Here is a 24,074-nt window from a genome sequence, read left to right as displayed (position 1 = left end):
GTTTCCGAGGGGGGGGGGCGGGGGGGAGGGGCTCGGAATTGACGCCTTGAAATTCCAGCAGTTAAAGCCAAGTCAATTTCCGATGGCCAGAACCAGAAAGGGGAATTGGACCGGAGGGAAGGGGACAGGGAGGGGGACCTTTCTGAATACCAGCTCTTAAGTTTCAAGCTTCTGTTAACATTATTGCTCATTTGATTTTTTTTTTTCTTCCTACACCGGAGGTAGTAGGTGTAATTCTTCTGGTGAATACATGAATAGTTGGCTAAAAGAAGGCATGAATCAGACTGAGAACATCCAAGAATACAGTTATTTCCATTCTTCTTTGAGGACTGAAAGGGGAAAGCATCTGTCCACAGTCAATAGTCCTCACCTTGACCTTAATCTGTAGTATCTAGCTCAATTCCATTTAAAATGTAGAAATATGACCTGTGGTTGGAATTGACAGTTTTAAATAAAGGTGATTCACATGGAGAGATATGGATATAGATATATAGATATAGATATTTGCATTAAAATACACAAGATGGCTAATCTCATAGCAATAATTGTAAATACTAAAAATAAGGGTGGGCACAGAGCTGGTTTAGCATCAAACCACCCTTTAAATGGTTGCTGAAACTTACCCTTAATTTTTCAAAAACTGGTAGTAGATAGACACAACCAGCAGAGAAAACTAAAATTAAAGTGTGAGTAGTAATCATCTGTATAAGCTGACTGAAAAGTTTTTACTCTCAACTAAGACAAACTACCTTAGGAAGTAGCAGCATTGTAAAGGAAAGGAGCTTATTCAATGAGAAGTGGACTTTGGCTAATTACTTATTCAAAGAGTGCCATCCTGCGTCTAAACAGAGTAATGAAAAATTTCCAAGAGATTCCTTTTCTCCAAATGACTAAATCAAAAAAACTATGATATGAGTAAGGGTGAAAAATTATCAGCATGAGAAATGATGAATTCTCAATTTAAACTTTGTATGTGTGCACATGTGTGTGTGTGAGTGTACATTTTCACTGCATTACAGAAAATTCAAACACATTCAAAAGTAGAAAAATAGTACAATGAATCCCAATGTATCCATTATCCAGTTTCAATAAGTGTCAAACCAGACCAGCTTTTCCCCGTTACTTGTTCCACCCCACTGGATTACCTTAAAGCCAATGTCAGATAACATTTTGTTGCATCCATTAAATATTTACCTGTATTTCTAAAATACAAGGACTAAAAAAATAACCACTACTATACCACTATGACTCTTAAAACAATAATAATTCCTTAATTTTGTCAAATATTAGATTTCCTCAATTGCAAATAAAGGCTTAAAAAAACTATTTTTATTGGAATCAGTATCTATACATTGCATTAGGTTGATCTACCTCTTATGTCTTTAAAAACTTTTTATTGAAGTAGAATATTCATAAAGAAAAGTACATAAATATATAACTTGATGAAAAGTGTTGTGTAATGAATTTTCACAAACAGAACCTGCCCATGTATCCGTCTAACTCAATCTATTGGTTCCTCCTCGTTTTTTATCTTGCAATACAAATGCTATATTAATATCTTGCCATCCTAATATTATATACAGCACTTCCGTTAGCATGGAAGTGTTTTAGTGCACAACACAGGCATTATTTCTTAGTTGAATTATATGAAACAAATTTAAATCAAACCCTGAATGAATTTAAGTTGCAATAGAAATTCTTTGAAAAAATTTTCCTCCAGCTTTCCTTCTCATTCTCTGTTTAATTAAGAAATGAAGGGGGAGTGGGGTGGGAGAGGGATGGACTGGCAGTTTGGGGTTTGGCAGATGCAAACTATTACATATAGAATGCATAAACAACCTGGTCCTACTGTATAGCACAGGGAACTACAATTCAACATCCTTTGATAAACTGTAATGGAAAAGAATAGAAAAAGAGTGTATATAATTAAAGCACTCACCTCTCAGTGGGAGACACCTTGGCTTTAAAAAAAATTAAAAATAAATTTAAAAATTTAAAAATTAAAAAAAGAAATGAAGATTATGGGAAAAGTGGAGGTGATAGCAAACCCCCTACCTAAAAAAAGCTTTGCTATCAGTCTTTAGAAATCGAGTTAAATATAAATGAATGGGCCCTTTCAGGAAATCAAAGATGGAATAAATGGAAATATGGGAGAGGAAGGAACTTGTATATATGTATGCCTGCATGCATGTGTGTATTTATTTCAGAGACTGAAAAACAGAAAGGCAGAAGAGACTGAGAGTCAAAGAATAGAGACTGAGGACATTTTACAGGTAAGAATAAACTTCTACCTTACAATTTTTAATATATTAGCATGCACATTAAATTTAATTTTTTTTTTAGTTAAAAACCAAGGCATGTCTTAAAATTAGACTGTTCTCTTGTATTTTCAGAAAAAAATGAGATGAAGAATTCTGATTTTATGCTTGTTTGAAATTATTAAATTGGAGCAGGTGACTATCTCTAAAGATGATGAGTTTTGAATTTACCTCCCAGACATTAAAACCAGATTCAATACACAAAATATTTTATTCTTTCAATGAGACTGGATGTGAATTTGATATAGTTAAAATAAATATTTTCTAATCTTTTGAAAGACTATTATAGGGTTTCTATAGTAATGTGCAAAGGCTCAAAGCATAAAGGAAAAGATTGATAAGTTTAAATTTATTAAATGAAAATTTTAAAAACATTAAAAAGTGAAAATATAAGCCAGAAAGTGGGAGAAAAATTTGTAACACATATAACTGAATCATAATAAATATCAAGAATATTGAAGGAACTCTCACAAATCTATAAGGGACAGCCCGAAAAAAATAAAAAATAAGAAAATGGCATAAACAGGAGAGTTGCAGGAGAAAAAACCTAATGACGAATAAATGAGAATGAAATGTTCAATCTTGATAGCAATCACAGAAATGGAAATGTTTCTCTTTCATCAGAGTGGCAAAAATGTTAAAATTTGATAATATCAACTGTTTTGGAGGACTGGGCAAACGGAACATCTAGTATATTGTTTTTTGTTTTTTTTCCTTTCTTTTTTTCTTTTTTATTTATTTATTTATTTTAATTTTTATTTTATACTGGAGTATAGTTGATTAACAATGTTGTGTTAGTTTCAGGTGTATAGCAAAGTGATTCAGTCATACATATACATGTATCTATTCTTTTTCCAAGTTCTTTTCCCATTTAGGTTATTACAGAATATTGAGCAGAGTTCCGTATGCTATACAGTAGGTCCTTGTTGGTTATCTATTTTAAATATAGCAGTGTGTATATATTAATCCCAAACTCCCAATCTATCCCTCCTCCCCACCCTTCCTCCCTGGTAACTGTAAGTTCATCCTCTAAGTCTGTGAGTCCGTTTCTGTTTTGTAAATAAGTTCATTTGTATCATTTTTTTTAGATTCTGCATATAAGTGATATCATATGATATTTGTCTTTCTCTGTCTGACTTACTTCACTTAGTATGATTATCTCCAGGTCCATCCATGTTGCTGCAAATAGCATTATTTCATTCTTTATAATGGTTGAGTAATACTCCATTGTATGTATATACCACATCTTTATCCATTCATCTGTCGATGGACATTTAGGTTGTTTCCATGTCTTGGCTATTGAAAACAGTGCTGCAACGAACATTGGGGGTGCATGTATCCTTTTGAATTATAGTTTTCTTCATATATATGCCCAGGAGTGGGATTGCAGGATCATATGGTAGCTCTGTTTTTAGTTTTTTAAGGAACCTCCATACTGTTCTCCATAGTGGCTGCACCAATTTACATTCCCACCAACAGTGTAAGAGGGTTCCCTTTTTTTGACACTCTCTCCAGCATTTATTGTTTCTAGACTTTTTGAGGATGGCCATTCTGACTGGTGTGAGGTGATATCTAATATAGCATTGATGGAAGTGCAAATTAAGTGCAAACACCACAAAGAACAAATTTGGCATTATCTAATACAGAGGAAGATATGCATCTTTGACCCAGCTATCTCATTTTTAAATATATAACCTTACAAGATCCTTGCACATGAAAATCCCCATTAATAATTAAGGCAACACTATGTGTAGCAGTGAATAAATGGAAACAACCTAAATGATTATCAATATGGGACAAAAAACAGCTGTGATCTATTTCTACAACGGAGTATTATTTGGCAGTTAAATGATGAACAAAATCCACACATGTCAACATGGGTAAATTATATAACATTAATTTGAAATGCTGCAGTAGGATACATTATGATTCAAACTGGGATAGGCTGTATATATATGATAATTTATATAAAGTTTTAATTATAAACATTTTTAACACCAAATATATATCTCAAACTTACCAAAGTATGCAGAGGAAGAACATATGGTATCTTGATCATAGTTACCTGGCAGAGAAAGAGAAGAGGATGCAATTAAGGAGGAGCACAAAGGGAGAATCAACTAAATCTATAAAATTTTGTTTGAAAAACAAAACAACCTGAATTATTATCATAAAATGTTAACACCTGTTAGTGCTTCCCTGGTGGCTCAGTGGTTGGGAATCCTCCTGCCAATGCAGGAGACACGGGTTTGAGCCCTCGTCTGGGGGGATCCCGCATGCCGCAGAGCAACTAAGCCTGTGTGCCACAACTGCTGAGCCTGTGCTCTAGAGCCTGCAAGCCACAACTACTGAGCCTGCGTGCCACAACTACTGAAGCCTACACTCCTAAATCCCGTGCTCTGCAACAAGAGAAGCCACTGCAATGAGAAGCATGCGCACCACAACGAAGAGTATCCCCAGCTTGCCACAACTAGAGAAAGCGCAAGCGCAGCAATGAAGACCCAATGCAGCCAAAAATGAATGAAGAAAGGAAGGAAGGAAGGGAGGGAGGGAGGGAGAGATAGAGTGAGAGAGAGAGAGAGAGATAGGGAGAGAGAGGTAGAGAGAGGGAGGGAGGGAGGGAGAGAGAGAGAGGGGGAGGGAGAGAGAGAGAGAGAGAGAGGGAGGGAGAGAGAGAGAGAAAGAAAGAAAGAAAGAAAGAAAGAAAGAAAGAAAGAAAGAAAGAAAGAAAGAAAGAAAGAAAGAAAGAAAGAAAGAAAGAAAGAAAGAAAGAAAGAAAGAAAGAGGATATCACTGAGCTAACGGCAAAGACGATATGCCAATAGCCATTGCCTACTCTTTAGCATTGTGTGAAGGGCAAAGAAGTATAAAAATAAAAGGCAAGGTTCCTTCCCCCAATAAAGTTAACTGCAATACTGCAGTTACTGCAAACTGCAATAAGTTACATAATTTAGTGACATATATTGTAAGTACTATGGGCTTCAAATAATAGAGAACTCAGTGAAGTCTAAATAATGATTTTTCGGACATCCATGTTGAGAAATCTTGTGGTCAATTTTGTAGTGCTTACTTGATCTCCCAACAACATTCAATTCAGTTGATCACTCCCAACCTCTGGAAATCCTAATGCCCAATGTGATGGTATTAGGAGCTAGGGCTTTTGGGAGGTGCTTCGGTCATGAGGGTAAAACCATCATAAAAGGGATGAGTGTTCTTATAAAACAGATCATACAGAGATCCCTCAGCCCTTCCACCATATGAGGACATAGCAAGAAGTCACTGGCTGTGAGCCAGGAAGAAGGCCCTCACCTGACCATGCTGGCACCTTGATCTCAGACTTCCACCCTCCAGAACGGTGAGAAATAAATGTCTTGTTTATAAGTTACCCAATTTGTGGTGTTTTCTTAAGGCAGCCAGAACGAACTAAGAAGCTCTTTCTCCTTGCTTTTAAAAACATTTTCAAGATACTCATTCTCAAAAAAAAAAAAAGATATTTATTCACTACTATGAAGCGTCTCTTAAATCTTTTTACCAATGTAATTTTTAATTGGGATGAATGTCTTCTATTTGTTGATTTTGGGGCACTCTTTATATATCTCAGATTAGAGTTCTTTGTTGGTTATAGATACTGTAAACAATTTCTCCCATTTTATGGGTTGCCTTCCAACTCTCTCTCAAGGTGTTTTCCTTTTTTATAGACAGAAATTCCGAATTTTAATATAACCTATTTCAATTCTTGTTCTTTTATGTTTAGAGCTTTTTATATTCTCTTAAAGAAATTTTTTGTCTACTTGCTATACATTTTTTTCTTACAAAAAAGCAAAAGTCATTGGTTTCTTTATAGTATGCAATGGTCCTGAAGCAAAAACAACCCTTTGCTCTGCTGCCATTAACAGTAAGAACGCATATCATGCTCCACAGTCAAAAGAAACACTTTATACCCTAAGATAAGCCAAAATTAAGAGGGAAATCCTATCTCATCTCCAAAAAACCTTGAATATTTCCCCCAAATTAACTTCCTACCAAATTTTTATTCCTTACTTCTGCAATACTGATGCCTAAAGATACATGCATATGATGATGTAAAAAAACTGCTATTTTTTCCCACTATGAACAGGCTAATACAAACTTGGTAACCCTTTAGGGATTTTTCCTTTAAACATAGGTTGTATTTTTTAATTTAAATAGCCAGATATTCTGAAGTATGATATCTTTGCAACATCTTTTCCAGAAACACTTTTTCTTTCTAAATGTCTTCCTTTCATAACTGACATTAAATAAATTGACATGTTCATGACTGTTTATGCCCCACCATCCTCCTAGATTAACTTTTCTTCTTATTGAAGTATGTCTTCTAACAGTTCTTTCAGGGAGAGTATGTTGTGGGAAAGGTTTTTAGTTTTTATTTGTCAGAAAATTTATTTTGTCTTCATTCTTGAATAATAGTTTAGCTGGTTACAGAATTTTAGGTTGATGGTCTTTCTTTTCCCTCAGCACCAACATTTATTTTTGCAGGTGAACAATATAATTGCTATTTCTGTCTTGGTAAACTATCTTTTCTCTTTAGTATCTTTGAAAATTCTTTCTTCTTGATATTTTACAGCTTCACTAAACCGTTTGATGGTGTGGTTTATCCTACACAGTGTTCAGTGTGCATGTTTTTCTGAGGCTTTCGGTTGCTCTGCAGAAAAATTTTCAGCTATTATCTATTCAAATATTGCTTATCTATCATTCCTGCTATTCTTTTCATCAGGAACTTCTATGTTGGTGAAGTGCCTCAATTTGTTCTCTATCTCTTTTGTCCGCTCTTCATAATTTTTTTCTCTTTATTTTTCTGGATGAATTCTTCAAATAATCTTTCAATTCATTAATTCAGCCTTTATCCAGTCAAGAGTTTATCCTACTTGTAGAATTTGTATTTAAATTATTATATTTAATCAGATATGGGACTTATAATTCCTTTTCATAACCAACTGTTGTTTCATTTGTTCCTATTTTTGTGTTACAATGACTAGCCCTTTTTAAATGGAAGAAATTTATTTCTTCCAGCAACCTCAAAATACACATTTTAAAGTCTTTGTCAGACTGTTCCATAAAATTAATTTCAGCGAGAGTGAAAGTTCCATTTAATGGTTTGGTGGAATGTTGCTAGCAGATAGAATGTCTTCAGTTTCAAGAAACATGAAAAACCTGTCTCAGTTGATTAAACCAGAAGGAAAATTTATTATCTTGTAAATCATGCTCCCCAGTATGGCAGCTCTAGGGTCAATTAATTCCCCAGTTCAATAACATTATGATTTGTTCTTTTTTGAGATTCTGCCATACTAAATATGCCAGATTTGTCCATGGCAGCTCTCCTAATGATTACAGAATGGCTAAAGAGTTACAGATGTTTCATGCAGACCCAATAACATTCACCAGAACAAGAGAAGCCATCTCTTGCTGAGAATTTTTTTAATCAGTAAGAAAAATCTTTCCCAAAATTCCTTAGTTCCCATATACCCCCTTTCCCCTTGCCTATAGTTTCCACTATCATTAACATCTTGTATTTGTGTTACACTTGTTACAACTGATGAACTAATACTGATACATTATTATTAACTAAAGTCCATAGTTTACATTAAGATTCATTCTTTGTATTGTATAGTTCTATGGATTTTTACAAATGCATAATGTTATGTATCCACCATTACAGTATCATAAAGAATAGTTTCACTGCCCGAAAAATCCCCTGTACTCCACCTATTCATCCCACCCTTCCCTGCCCTCCCCGCTACAAATCCTCCAAAACCACAACCTCTGGCAACCACTGAGTTTTTAACTGTCTCCATACTTTTGTCTTTTCCAGAATATCATACAGCTGGAATCATATAGTATGTAGCCTTTTCAGATTGGCTTCTTTCACTTAGGACTATGTATTAATGTTTCCTCTGTTTTTTCGTGGCATGATAGCTCATTTCTTCTCATGTCTGAATAAACCATTGTATGGATGTCCCATGATTTGTCCATTCACTTATTGAAGAACATCTGGGTTGCTTCCAATTTTTGGCAATTATGAAAAAGGCTGCTATACACATTGGTGTGCAGGATTTTGTGTGAACATAAGTTTTCAACTCATTTGGGTAAATACCAAGAAGCACAATTTGTGGGTTGTATAGTAAGAGTATGCTTAGAATATACTTTTTTTCCAAAGTGACTGTATCATTTTGCATTCCCACCAGCAATCAATGAGAGTTCCTGTTGCTCCACATTCTTCTCAGCATTTGATGTTGTTAATGTTCTGAGTTTTGGTCATTTTGATAGGTGTGTAGTGGCATCTCACTGTTGTTTAATTTGCATTTCCCTAATGACACACACATGTGGCGATCTTTTCACCTGCTTATTTGCCATCTGTTTATCTTGTTTGGTGAGGTGTCAGTGTAGACATTTTGCCCTCTTTTTAATTGGGATGTTGTCTCATTGTTGAGTTTTAAGAGTTCTTTGTATATTTTGGTGAGTTCTGTGTTATCTTTTTCAGATATGTGTTTTGCAAACATTTTCTCCCAATCTGTGGCTTATTTTTTTCATTCTACCAGTGTCTTTAACAGAGCATAATGTTTTAATTTTAATAAAATCCAACTTATCAATTTTTTCTTTCATGGATTGTGCTTTTGGTGTTTTATCTAAAAAGTCTTCACCAAACTCAAGGTCAGACTAGATTTCCTCTTATGTTATTTTCTAGAAGTTTTATAGTTGTGCATTTTACATTTAGGTCTATGATCCATTTTTAGTTAATTTTTGTTAAAGGTATAATATCAGTATTATCAGTGACCAGTTTCTCTTTCTTTTTTTCCAAGTGCATGTACAGTTGTTCTACCACCATTTGTTGAAAAAGACTAAGATTTCTCCATTGGGTTGCTTGCCTTTCCTCTTTGTCAAAGATCAGCTGACCATATTTGTATGGGTCTACTTCTGAGCTCTCTATTCTGTTCCAGTGATCTATTGTCTGATTTTTCACCAATTTCACAGTATCGGTTACTATAGCTTTATAGTGAGTCTTAAGGTTGCTGTCAGTCCTTCCACTTTGTTCTTCTTCAATATTATGGCAGCTATTCTGGGTCTTTTGTCCTTCCATATAAATTTAGAATCAATTTGTTGATTTCCATAAAGTAACTTGCTGGGATTTTGATTGGGATTACATTAGACCTATAAATCAATTTGGAAAAGAATTGAGACTTTTAACAATATGGAGTTTCACTACCCATAAACATGGAATATGTTTTCATTTATTAAGATATTCTTTGATTTCTTTTATAACTTTGGTAGGTTTCCTCATATAAGTCTTGTACATATTTTTGATGTTAATGTAATAATGTTTCGAATTTCAGGTATATAGGTAACAAATGACTTTACTATGCTAACTTTGTATCCTGCAACCTTGCTGTAATTGGTCTTTAGTTCCAAGAGATTTTTTGTTGGTTCTTGGGATGTTTTTTTGTCTCGCTGCATTAGGTGGAACTTCCCGTACAATGCTGACTAGCACTGGTAAGAGGAGACATTCTTGCCTTGTTCCTGATCTTAGAGAGAAAGCATCTAGTTTCCCACAATTAAGTATGTTAGCTCTAAGTTTTCTGAATTTTTTTTTTTTTAAAGAATAAGTAATAATGCATCAGATTGTAGATGTTCTTCATCAAGCTAAGGAAGTTCCTTTCTATTCCTAGCTTGCTGAGAGTTTTCATCATGAATGTGTTATCTCATTTTGTCATATAGCTTTTTTGTAATCTATTGGTATGGTCGTATGATTTTTCTATTTTAGTCTGATGATATGATGGATTTCATTAATTGATCTTTGAATGCTGAACCAGTTTTGGATATTTGGAATAAATACCACTTGGCTGTTATGCATAATTTTTTGTACTATATTGTTGAATTTGATTATTTTGTTGAGGATGTTTGTACCTATGTTCATGAAAGGTATCTGTTTGTAGTTTTCCTTTCTTGCAATGTCTTTGTCCGGTTTTGGTATTAGGGTAATGTAATGTTTTTGTCTGGTTTTGGTATTAGGATAATGCTGGCCTCATAGAATGAATTAGCTTCTATTTTTTGGAACACAGAATTGTCATCATTTTCTTCTCAAATTCACCAGTGAAACCACTGGGCCTGATGTCTTCTGTTTTGAAAGCTTATTAATTTTTGATTCGATTTCTTTAATATATAGGCTTATGCAAAGTAGCTATTTTTCCGTGTGTGAGTTTTAGTAGATTGTGTCTTTCACAGAATTGGTCCATTTCATCTAAGTTATAACATTTGTGGGCACAGAGTTATTCAAAATATTCTTTTTTTTTTTTTTATTTATTGTATTTATTTATTTTTGGCTGCATTGCTGTGCGTGGGCTTTCTCTAGTTGTGGCGAGCGGGGGCTACTCTTCATTGCGGTGCGCGGGCTTCTCATTGCAGTGGCTTCTCCTGTTGCGGAGCACGGGCTCTAGGTGCGCGGGCTTCAGTAGTTGTGGCACACGGGCTTAGCTGCTCCGTGGCATGTGGGATCTTCCCAGGCCAGGGATCGAACCCGTGTCCCCTGCGTTGGCAGGCAGATTCTTAACCACTGCACCACCAGGGAAGCCCCCAAAATATTCTTTTATTACCCTCAATGTTCCTGGGATCTGTAGTGATGGCCCCCACATATAGGTTCTCAGAACTTGAAACATTTTCTCCAGCATACTCAAAACCACAAAAAAAAACCTTCAAGGGCTGTAAGCTTAGATGGAGTACAAATCAAGACTAATTCTGCTATAATTTACTTTGTTTATGATTGAGATGAAAAGTGGGCAAAAAATCATGCTATGTTAGAAGGCTGGGTTAACAAATTAAAAAGTAGGATGCAATCATCACAGTTTTCTTTAAAACTTTACACAAGATGCTACAGTAAAAAGATCCAAACCAATAGATGTATGTGAAATCAAGACTTGCCAAATAAATCATCAAGTTGTTTATTGCCTTTATCTATTTCTTTCTGTAATTTGCAACACAGAGAAGTTTACAGACAACAGTATTATCTGCTCTTGTCAGATAGAATTATTGTCAGACTTATACTGCTAGCACCATTTTTCCTTTCTCCAGTAACTTTGAGGAATAATAGGTTGCTCAATCCTTTGACTCCCAACTAGAGTATTCTAGCAAGGTACTTTTGTATGTCATCTTCCCATAAAAGAACTTACACATTTTCTAAAATATAACAGTATTTGTATTTTCTATAAAAGGAACATGGTATACTTGGAATAGTTTTTGCCTACTTTAAAAAAGATGAAGTATTTAAGGTAAACAAGAAACTTGGATACTATAATGCAGTAGAAAGCATTTTAAAAAATAAAAGTATACACTAAGTCGTCTTAGAAAACTAATGATACAAAAAGTATTTGGAATTCTCTAGTTTAGTTTATATGTAGTTCTATAATATCATCATTTATCTACCTATGAAAAAGTCTATTTAGTTTATTAAAATATCATGCCACATCCCCAAAAAAGCTAGAGAGTTTTAAATGAGAATTTTATTTACAGAAAAGTCACAGAGGATTAACGAAATTTCATGAACACAGTATTGTTAGTAATAATTAACAGAATCAAGAATGATTTAATATATATTATCACTTGTAATATAGTACACATTAAAATATAGTTTTCATGCTACCTTTATCCATTAGTTTTTTTAACATTCCAATTTTTAACAAATCTAGAAATATGGCAGTATACATGGAACAGATTTACTAAATACTTTTAAATTATGCTTCCTTCTACATTAAGATACTAAGTCAATTTTTAAACCTCCTGCAAATTAAATGGTCTTTCCATTACAATTTGTAAATTTAAAGGATGTAAGCACCAAATGGAAATCAAAATGCATAAAAGAAACTGTCATAAATTTTAAAAGAAAAATATTACATTATCAATATCATAAATTAACAACGAATTTTCCAAAGAATATTGCAGAAGTAAGGTATATTTAAAGTTTTGTAATGATTAAGTCTAGGATATTTTTCACTTGCATTCTTGTCCACCCAGTTGAAAATACCAAAGCAATGACTGACTGCGAAAGGACCATTTTTAAATGAATAGTGGATGGCAGCATGAGTCATTTTAAGCACAAAAGGAAGATGGACTATGTGCTTTGATTTGCAAATAATGTTCCTTATCCAAGTAATTCTCAGTGTTTCCATTATCCTTGAATGAAAAGATTCTTTAAGTACTGTGTGAAAAAAAGACCATCTTTTTACTGATGGAAGGCTTCTAATCTTATTCGGGTTGGATCTTCTGGATGTCTCAAGGCAATTCCATTACGCAGAAGCAGCTCAATATAAGGTGGCCAAAAAGAATCACTAATTTTGACATATGGGTCATGTGGAACATCAAATAATCTATTTAAAAGAATCTAGAAAAAAAATCATTCAAAATATACCTTACTTGGAAAAAAACTGATACAGCTATAATAAAACATTAATGAAGTTTCTTACCAAAGAATGTTAATGTCTTTTCTCTTTGAGTAACTGTTTATATCATAATTTCTATGTATTAACTTAAATAGTTGATTTTCTTTTTTAAAAAAACAAATAGTAGTGAATGGAAATAGCTTTAAAATGAATCTTTGCACCTTAACTTTTAAAATTCCTAAAAACTAGTTAAAAGGCACTTACAATTCTCCCACTTCTCTTAGGATTAATAATTTGTTTATGTTACAAGATTGGTTATAGCCATATCTTACAAATAAAAATAAAAAACTTAAATACTCACAAAGTTCAAAAACAGCATACATGTCTTAATATTTGGGGGAAAGAGAAATCACCAATGCTACTCTTCTCCAAAAAAACACCTATTCAGCTGATAAATCTTTGAAACAACAATTCTATCATCATTATTTCCTTCAAATTATCTTAAACATCGTTGATTTCTTCACTAAGGATATTGAGGGGTTACAACCACAAATTGGGACGTTTTGAGTATCTGCAGTAAATTATATAAGACTAACATTTCCCGAACTACATTCCATGGAATTGGTCTCCCTAAGGATGCTCTTAGTATGGAGAAACAGGGTTCTATGGTTATATAAGCTGGAGAAAGACTGCCAATGTGCACTCAGAATTACTTGTATATCCCAGATCCACTGGCATTAAAAAGTTTTTTTAAGAAACACACATTTAAAATTCTTTAAACACTAATGTTCTATGAAACATACTGAAAAATGCTAAATATGTGTCAATTATTACTCTACCTCCTCAGCTCCCACACAGTGCCTTCACAAATTACAAAACCAGAATCCAGAAGGGTTAAAAGATTCCTCAAGGGGCACATAATTAGTAATAGATCATGGATTAGACTCCATATCTCTGAATTGCCAAGCCAAAGCTTTAATTTAAATATATTATATTAAGAAACACAGAAAAGGAAAAATACAATTTATACAAATATAAAGTGCCATAGAAATAAAATTAAAACTATAAAGCTCTCATCTCAATCACATTTCATAATAATATCAACATTTCAATTCTATTTTTTTTTAATCTCAATTCTTGAAATAATTTCATCTGTCATTAACTTTAGCTATTTCTTTTTTTTTTTTTTTAGCTGCAACATGTGGCTTGTGGGATCTCAGTTCCTCAACCAGGGATTGAATGTGGGCTGTGGCAGTGAAAGCTCGGAATCATAACCACCAGGCCACCAGGGAACTCCCTAACTTTAGCTACTTCAGAACCACATCCTGGAGAAAAAAGCTCTTGGCCTCATTTCTTTTAGGTATGATAATAAAATAATTAAATATTATTCCCATTTTAGAGCAACTGCTTATTTTAATATAATTTAAAATTTTACCTTTCATTTCTAACTTCAATTATATTAATCAAAATTCTAGTAGATGCCAGAAATAATTAAATGCTAAAAATTCTACTTTAACATGAACATGTATATTGGTTTATTCTTCACTGAACTGCAGTTTAAATTCTGTTTACATTTATTATTGATAATACAAGCCTTGGAGACAAAAATAGTTTCTAAATCTAAGTTTTACATGGTATCCCATAGTGCACTATTCAAAAATTACACATGTATTTCCCAGTTAACAACTGTCAATATTTGCCACATATACAACTTTTATTAAAAAAAAGTCAAGTCATCCACGAGAAACAGTAGTTTCGGTATAAACTGGAGTAAATAGGAATATGTTAAAAGATTCAAGTCACAATCTAAACAATAATTGTATTTTGCTTTTCAAAGTAATAATATTCTATATTAAGATATCCTGAGGCACCAAAACCATTTAGCTAGATAAATAGAGACTTTAGCATCCAATGCATAAAATTACAATGTGAAACAAGTTTTCTGAAATCACTTTATTCTAAACTTACCAATGACTTTAAAAAGCCACATTAATTGTTAAATAGCTCTTCACAGACTACCTTCCTCTCCACCCAATCTGCAATAGGTCATCATATCAAGATTTAAGTATTTAATATAGTCGGTAATTTGGCTGAAGTTCAAAAACTTCTTTTTTTAAAAGGTCAAAGACATTTGTAAAAAAAATAAAAAGCAAATGTCAGGCAGAAAAAGGTGTAATGAGTCCTTACATTATGAAAAAAGAAGCTGATGTTATTTAAGGAAAATCTGTGACTGAAGTTCTGCAACTTTGTGGAAAGAATCCTTAAACTCAATTGTATATTTTAGATAGAATACAGACTGGCCAACTAAAGATTACATCAATGTAACAGCATAGGCTTTCACTGTGTAGATACTAAACAACATCATAAAAATTTTCTTAAAGTAATAATCGGGAACACGATTAAGAGTAAGACTTTAGTTTCATCTTCTTCTAAAAAATAATATTCTTTCTTACTACATAGAAAATAGAAACTAGTTTTATACTAAGATAAATTAATATACATAATAAAGTTTGGTGTATACCTTAAGAACTAAAGCAGCATTTTTTTCTTTTTCAAGCCTATGTATAATTGTTCACAAGTCACTAATGAAGAGATATCTTCAAGACAAAACAACTACACAAAACACTTACCTCTAACATTTCATGCAGTGTTATCAGCTGTGCAGTTGATTCTTGAATGTTTTTCTTTGAGAGAAGTGTGAATAACAAAGAATTAACATTTCAGTTCTAATGGCAGAATATTACACTGTATTTACTACAGAATTTCAAAAATTAATATTCTTCAATTGCAGCAGTACAAGATATACTAAAACCAAACATTTATAATGAGATGATTTAAAAAGAGTTCTGAAAGAAAACAACCTGCTGTACTAAACAGTAAGGTTCACAAAAATAGCTGAAACAACCTCTAAGACAGGGAAATCTTTTGCAATTACTAGAAGATACAATTCAGAGTATCTACCTATCTATCTATCTATCTATAAATATATAATGGATAAATTATATTACACATATTATATATATTCACATAAATGAAAATCTAATGTTTGAACCTTCCCAATCAAAATATCCCAAACAAATGACATTCCAGACTGTATTGATACAGCTTCGGGACAGGAAACTTGCTTCCCAGGGAGGTTTGTTCATCTTTCTATAGTTCTTGACAGTTCCTAATATTAACTCAACTCACTAGTTCTTTTTTTCTTGGAATGACAGAGAATAAATCTCATTCCAATTCCACCCTAGAGTTCTCAAATATCTAAAGACAGCTATTATGAGCTCCCTGCCTTCTCCATATTAATCATCATGAGTTTCTTCAATTATTTCTCATAGACTTGCAGCCTCTCAATAGCATGGTTGTTCTCTAGTTGTGCTCTAATTTACCTTTTTTTAAAAATCCAGTCTCCACAATGATATAGCTGTGATTAGAAAACCGAAGATGAAATGGAAGACTCACTTTCATACATGTAGAAGCTGGAATTCTATTCAATAAGTTTAAGATTGCATTAGCTTTTGGACATCTATTCTGCCCTGATGACCTCTATCTGAGAAAACTATCATCTAAAGTGCCGAAGTTTCCTTCATTGTATATAGCTAAGATATGTCTCCTTCGTTCTTCAATGTTTTAAACTCAAGAAAGATATTCTAAGTACCTCCACTAAATATCGTCCTATTTTATTTGGACCGTCCTATTTTATCTTGGCCAGTTAAAAAATACAGTTCTAATTCTGTCATCCAACAAATTTACTATCTAGTCCTCTCTCAATTTCATATCATTTGTAAACTTTGATGACTATGTCCTCTACCTCTTTATCCAAATTACTGTTAAAAATGTTCTATAGGATAAGGTTCTAAGGGAAATCTTCTAGGATAATACTAAATCTAATCAGCAGCTTTTGAGTTCAGACATTCAATTAACTACAAGGTCTCCTACTATTGTGACATCTAGTACTTTCCTGACGATAGTCAAAGATTAGCATGGAGTCCTCCTAAGGTTTTATAGAAATACAAATATATTAAAGAAATAAGCAGCAAGGCACAGATTAAAATATAAAGGTTTGAGACAATCAAAGAAAATGCAGAAGAAAAATATAATGAAAGAAAACAAAGAAAAAAAATGTTTCAACATAAGGATATGATAAACAATGTAAAATATTATAAAATAAAATTGCCATGAAATGCAATGTGACCTAAATCTGCCCCTGGAAACAATACATCATCTTCAAAGCAAAACTGATATTGAATGATCAACATTGTGACATATCCCTGTTAAGTTACTGAAGTTCAGAGATAAAGAATCCTTCAGGCAAATAGTCAGAAGGAGCAAGACATCTACAGGCTGGCCTCAGACTTCTCCACAGTACATTCAATCTGAGAAGAATGGAGAAACCCCTTACCAAGTCTTGTGACTTTTAAAATCTCTGCCTAAGATAAGCCTTTAAGTATACAGCAAAGTATGTTCAGCATTTAAGAATTCAAAAAATAAAACACCCAGGAATTCTTCTTGAACAAATTACTTGTCAAACAAACCCATCATATCAAACAATGGATTAAACTTAAAAACTCAAAAATGAATGGTAAAAGATGATAAGGATTGAATCCAACATAATGTACAATAAAGACTAAATGTATACATGAATGATGGTATCAGAACAGAATATAAATGCAATGAAACTACCAAAGTTAAAATAAATAACACAATTTATTTATTTTAAATAAAACTCTGATGGCACCTTGATCTTGGACTTTTGGCCTCCAAAACTATGACAAAATAAATTTATTTTGTTTAAGCCACCTGTTCTTTGGTATTTTGTTATGGCAGCTTGAGCCCACTGATACATCCATTATTATTGCTTGACAGAGAGAGAGAGAGAGAGAGAGGGAGACAGAAAGTAACCTATCAGTTTGTAATATGTATCAACAGTTCATATACTTCATTTAAAAAAAGTGAGCTTATCCAATATGACTTAAACTCATGGTGGCTTCTGGTAATCAATGCTTTTGTTTAGGAATGTATCAAGCCTCTGGTTCTATTAGTGGAGAATCTTAATAGGTTAAAAAAAAAAAAAGTTGAAAAAAAGAGAGACTGGAATCAGGAAATAAATCATTGAGCTATTTTAAGATTATGATCATTCAGAGGTAAGGGATCATGAATTTACTGAAATCGTTAACAGAAGGCCGTCAACAATTTCAGAAATGACTAAGGGGCGTAAATAACAATGGATAGAATGGGAGAAATTGTCCATAACAAATGTAAAGCCTACTGATAATTACAAAGAAGACAGGGAAGAATAAATAAACACAGATTATAAGAAAACAAACAAAACTTTTTTCTCCTTTTCCTAGTATGCTCACAGTCATTCAAGAAATATGAACTCAGAAGGTACTACAATAGGTATGCAAGACAGTACAGACACAAAGATGAATTAAACAAACCAAGGAGCTCACAGAGCGTGGTGGGTCAACAGAGAAAGAGACATAAATGATTACTACAAAATCATGTAATAAATGCTAATAAAACGACACCAAAACTTCATTCAATGTATCACACAAAAGATGATGTTTGAGTTGCTTTAAGAAAGAATTTACTATTTTCACCAGATAGGAACTGTTTTGTAACCAGAGGGAATAGAATGTATAAGGCACAAAAAAGTGACAGGTCATTGCATACCTGCTGGAACTGTAGTACTATGGTTGAATGGATTCATGCAAGAGATGGATAAAGAATGGCTGAAAAGGAGGCTAAAGAGATAGACAAAGTCCAGAATATAAATTCATTCCTCTAAGGAGTTTATAGACTTCATCCCAGAGGGAGGCATCAAAAGTTTTATGTTGAAAAATGATTAAAATATGTATATTTTAAAATACATGATTAAATAAATTGTTAAATATGTATATTTTTAGAAAGATTGCTCTGGTCCCAGTTTCAATGCCTATTCCACTTCCACAAGTTCTATTTATTTATACCTATACTATTTTTAAAAAAGGAATTAAAGTGCTTGTTCCCAACCTTCTGTCACTCAATGAAATATTTATTTGCTTTTGTGAAAAAGGTTTATTCCATCATAACTATTATTAAAATAGTCAATAACTTACCTTAACTACAGGTATCTTCTGATTTTAAAAGTTACATATGTTTATCATAGAAAATTTGAAAAACAATGAAAATGAAAACAAAAACAAATCTTACCTACAATCTTAGCCCCAGGCATAAGCACTATTACATTCTTTGGTACAAATTAGACTCACACAATTTAATCATCTGTGTTTTATCTAACAATCAATAATTTGTGAGATTTCATAAGCTCCTTTGATAGTGTTTAATACATTATTTTTAAAAGCTGCATTTTTCCATCAATATGAATACAATGTAAAAAATGTATTTAATCTTATTTTATTAAATAACTAGGTTGCTTCTAATTTTTCATTAAGTATTATAATGTGATGATGGAATATTTCTGTGCATGTACCTATTTGTGTATGTCTTTGAAGTGTATATTAAACATAAAAATTTATCAGAAAATTTACCTTTGAACCTCTCTAAAACAATTTCATATGTGAATATCTACATGAATGTCTTCTCTAAAACTTACCTTTTTCTTTTTAACATTTCTATCAGGCAGAGGAAAATGGTCTTCTAGAAACTCACCCAAGGTAACCAAGAGTTTCTCCTTATATTCTTTTATATCACGCATTTTCGTTTTCAGCTCATTAAAGAGTCTAAAAGATTTTTTTTTAAATTTAAGAGAATTAATTTGCTGATAAAATACTTAAGTATATATAACTGGTTACTCATAAAATTAATCAAAAACTTTGTTCAAACTTCATTGCTCAAAATAACTAGCTTTATGAGATAAATAGTCTCTATTTAACATGTAGGAAAACTAAAAGTCAAATTATTCATAAAAGATTAGGTAACATAACAATTGGCAAAAGTCAGGGTAAGACTCACAATTTCTGGTAAAATTTACCTTCTTTTCATCTATGTATTTCATGTAACATAAAAAAGGAAATAATTTCTGCTATTATGAAAACCTAGAACATAAAATCAATAATACCTTGATTCAGAAAATGTCACAACCTGCTGTTTCAAATCATTGTGTAGTACATTAAGAGATTCCAATATCTGTTGCTGTTCATCCAACCATTTTTGCTCCCTTTAAACATGGAAAAACAAAACAGTATTCAAATAAAACATTAATGCCAATTCAATATATATCAATGATTAATAGTAATTATACCTTTCTAAGTCTTCCTTTAACTTTTCATTCTTTGACTGAATAGTAGATAGTGCCAATTCAAGATCATGTGTCAATTTTTGGAACTAGAACAAAATAATTAAAATTAATTGGTTAGTCTTTACTCCTGTAAATAGTGATATTTCTGAATGAGTGAAATTTACATACTAGGGTATATATTCAGAAATCAACAGCAAAAAAAAGCCTAGCAAAAAATCTTTGAAAGGGAAATTATACAGCAGGTACTAAGTTCTTTGTAATATTTCATTGTTAAATTTAAAAATATAAGGGGTTTTGAGCAATAATTTTTAATTTCATACTGAAAGGCAATTTAATGGTGAACTTTCAGTAACCAGGCAGATTAGGTCTCTTTTCTAAGGAGACTATACAAAACAGACACAAATGAATATCACTCATTCAACAAATATTTATTGATCAGTTGTTGACCACCAGGCATTGATGAAGGAGTCAGTGATGCAAAGATGAACAGAACAAAGAGGCAAATCCAAACAAAGAAACAAACTTGTAACTCCAGAGAGGGATAAATACCATAAAGTAAAAATAGGTCAAAACGAGAGTATAGAAATGAGGAGCAGGGATGGCTCTTTTAGGTAGGTAGTATGACATGGAAAGACCTTTCTGATCAGGTTAACTAACAGTTTAGCAACAGAGGAAGACAGCAAAAGATAAGCCATGTCACCATCTAGCAAAAGAATGTTCTAGGCAAAGGGAATTTTAAGTACAAAGGCCCTGAGGCAGAAGTATGAGGTATCTAAGGAACATATAAGAAGACTGTGTGGCTACAGGGGATTACAATAAACTAAACTTTTTCTAGTATCCTTTTGTTTCTAGAACACATTAGCTAGTGTTCCATTCTCCTGATATTAAGGGTATCCATTAGCTTCTTATAAATCTAAATCAGTAATAATATAAAATTGTATATTATAAACCTTAGAGCAACCATGAAAAAAAAAGAAGAGATATACCTAATAAGCTAATAATGTAAATAAAATGCATTTATTTTGAAAAATACACAATTAATCCAGGAAAGTGGGAAGAGAGGAGAATAGGAACAGAGAAAATGTAGGACAAATACGAAAGAAAAATCAAGTATGTACATTTTAATGCAACCATAATGATATTACATTAAATATGATCCAATAATGGAATTAAGTTAATAATCAAGTTATTTGTAGTGAGGTGGATACACCTAGAGTCTGTCATACAGAGTGAAGTAAGTCAGAAAGAGAAAAACTAATACTGTACGCTAACGCATATATATAGAATCTGAAAAATGATGAACCTAGTGGCAGGGCAGGAATAAAGATGCAGACATTGAGAACGGGCTTGAGGACACAGAAGCGAAGGGGAGGCTGGGATGTAGTGAGAGAGTAGCACTGACATACATACACTACCAAATGTAAAATGGATGGCTGGTGGGAAGCTGCTGCATAGCACGGGGAGATCAGCTTGGTGCTCTGTGATGACCTAGAGGGGTGGGATAGAGAGGGTGGAAGGGAGGCTCAAGAGGGAGGGGATATGGGGATATGTGTGTGCATACAGATGATTCACTTTGTTGTAAGGTAGAAACTAACAAACACAACATTGTGAAGCAATTTTACTCCAATAAAGATGTATGAAAAAAAAAAAAAGAGCTAGGTAACTTGCCTGAGGTTTCACAAATAAAAAGTGTCAGAGCCCATACTTAAAAAAAAAGAAATAGTTCAGTATATAAATTGCAATTCACTATAATAACTGCACCAATAAAACTTTTAAAAAGTTCAAAAAAAATAATCAACCATAGAAATGTACCTGGAAAAATGTGCAAATATTTGGATACTAAAAACACACTTCTAAATAATTCATGGGCCAAAGATGCAATCAGCAGGAAAATAAGAAATTACTATGAACTGTCTGAAAATGAAAAGATTAAATTTTCTGTAATAAAGCAAAAGAAGTACTCAGATGAAAATTTACACCACTAAAAACCTGTATTAGAAAAAAGAAAGCTCTCAAATTAATGACCTCAGCTTCCACCACAAGAAACTAGAAAAAGAGCAAATAAAACCAAAAGTAAGCTGAAGAAAAAATAATGGTAAAAATTTTAAATCAATGAAATAGAAAAACAAAAAGAAAAACAGGGAAAAATCGATGAAACCCAAACCTAATTCTTTGAGAAGATCAATAAAATTACCCAGACTAATTAAAGGAGAAAAAAAGGACACAAATTACCAACATCAGGAATAAGAGAGGGAGCGTTGCTACAAACATTAAAATAGTAATGGGGGAATGCTATGAACAATTTTCTGTCAATAAATTTGACAAACTAGATGAGACAAACTCTTTGAAAGTCACAAACTACCAAGGTTCATTCAGAGAAAGATAACCTGACTAGCCATAAAGAAACTGAATATTTAGTTTAACATTTTCCCACCAAAAAAATTCTAACCTCAGACGACTTCACCTATAAATTCTAAGAAACATTTAACGAATAAATAATACTGATTCTATACAAGCTCTTTTGAAGAAAGAATACTTCTGAAATCATTCTATGAGCTTGGTATTACCCTGATACCAAAGCCTGAAAAAGATGTCACCAAAAAAGGAAACCACACACCAATATCTCTCAAAAACATAGACACAGGGCTTCCCTGGTGGCGCAGTGGTTGAGAATCTGCCTGCCAATGCAGGGGACACAGGTTCGAGCCCTGGTCTGGGAAGATCCCACGTGCCGCGGAGCAGCTGGGCCCGTGAGCCACAATTACTGAGCCTGCGCGTCTGGAGCCTGTGCTCCGCAACACGAGAGGCCGCGATAGTGAGGCCCATGCACCGCGATGAAGAGTGGCCCCCGCTTGCCACAACTAGAGAAAGCCCTCGCACAGAAACGAAGACCCAACACAGCCATAAATAAATAAATAAATACTTAAAAAAAAATAGACACAAAAATCTTAATAAAATTTTAGCAAATTAAATCCATCAATAAATAAAAAAGATTAATACATTATAGCAATGTGGGGTTTATCTTAGGAATCAAGTTAATTAAACAGTTGAAATCAGTGAATTTAGAAATAAGTGACAAAATTCAATATTAATTCATGATTTGAAAAATTCTTCATAAATTCTAATAAAAGGTAATTTTCTCAATTTTATTAATGGCATCTACGAAAAACCTACTGCTAACATCGCACTTAATGGTCAAAGAGTGAATGCTATCCACTAAGATCAGGAACAAGGCAAAAATGTCCGTTCTCCCCACTTTTATTCAATACATTACTAAATATTCTAGGACAGTACAATAAGCCAAGAAAAAGAAATAAAAAGCATCCAGATGGAAAGAAATAAGTAAAACTGCCTTTGATCTCAGATGACGTGACTAGCTATGTAGAAAATCTTACAGAGGACTTCCTTGGTGTTCCAGTGGTGTAGACTCTGTGCTCCCAGTGCAGGGGTCCTTGATTTGATCCCTGGTCAGGGAACTAGATCCCACATGCATACTGCAACTAAGAGTTTGCCTGCCACAACTAAAGACCCCATGCAGCCAAATAAATTTAAAAATTAATAAATAAATTAATTAATTAAATATAAAAGAAAATTCTACATAATCTACAAAAAAGCTACTAGAATAAAGGGGTTTATCATGTTCACTAGATACAAGATCGACATATAAATATTAATTGTATTTGAATGTACCAGCAATAAATAATTGGAAATTGAAATTTTAAAAAAGAATACCATTTTAATAGCACCAAAAATATGAAATACTAAAGGGATGAATCTGACAAACATATACAAGACCTGCACACATCTTTTTTCTTTTTTCTTTTTTTTTTGCCCGCACCTTGTGGCATGCAGGATCTTAGTTCCCCGACCAGGGATTGAACCTGTGCCCACTGCAGTGGAAGCGCAGAGTCTTAACCACTGGACTGACAGGGAAGTCCCTCAAGACCTGCACACTTCTATCACAATTTATAAAGTCTTTTTTTGAATCATGAATTAATATGGAATTTTGTCACTTATTCTTTCTGAATTTATTGAAATGATAAAATGCTTTTTTTCTTTTTTAGTCTGTTGATATAGTGAATTACAAAACATTGGTGAGGTAAATTTTTTAAATAA

At 33.0% G+C, this 24,074-nt stretch overlaps 1 protein-coding gene across 3 annotated transcripts in view; it reads right to left on the bottom strand.

The window, feature by feature from the left end:
• Nucleotides 1-6,037: 6,037 nt before the first annotated feature.
• Nucleotides 6,038-24,074, bottom strand: part of CENPK (centromere protein K) — a 43,735-nt gene continuing 25,698 nt past the window's right edge. For 2 of the 3 annotated variants that reach the window (XM_082457386.1, XM_082457385.1), the window contains 5 exons: nucleotides 19,962-20,044; nucleotides 19,779-19,877; nucleotides 19,314-19,440; nucleotides 15,352-15,405; nucleotides 11,720-12,723 (listed from right to left, as the gene is read on the bottom strand). In XM_082457386.1, coding sequence (XP_082313512.1) covers nucleotides 12,565-12,723; nucleotides 15,352-15,405; nucleotides 19,314-19,440; nucleotides 19,779-19,877; nucleotides 19,962-20,044 — 522 coding nt within the window. In that variant the 3' untranslated portion in view covers nucleotides 11,720-12,564. Of the gene's footprint in view, nucleotides 10,876-11,719; nucleotides 12,724-15,351; nucleotides 15,406-19,313; nucleotides 19,441-19,778; nucleotides 19,878-19,961; nucleotides 20,045-24,074 lie in introns of those variants that run through there. The other variant, XM_082457387.1, reaches the window with a different exon arrangement.

This window comes from Balaenoptera physalus (genome assembly GCF_965194825.1).
Source record: "Balaenoptera physalus genome assembly, chromosome: 3".
Taxonomy (NCBI): Eukaryota; Metazoa; Chordata; class Mammalia; order Artiodactyla; family Balaenopteridae; genus Balaenoptera; species Balaenoptera physalus.
Note: the sequence above shows the minus strand (reverse complement) of the source record. Positions and strands in the feature narration are given on the sequence as shown.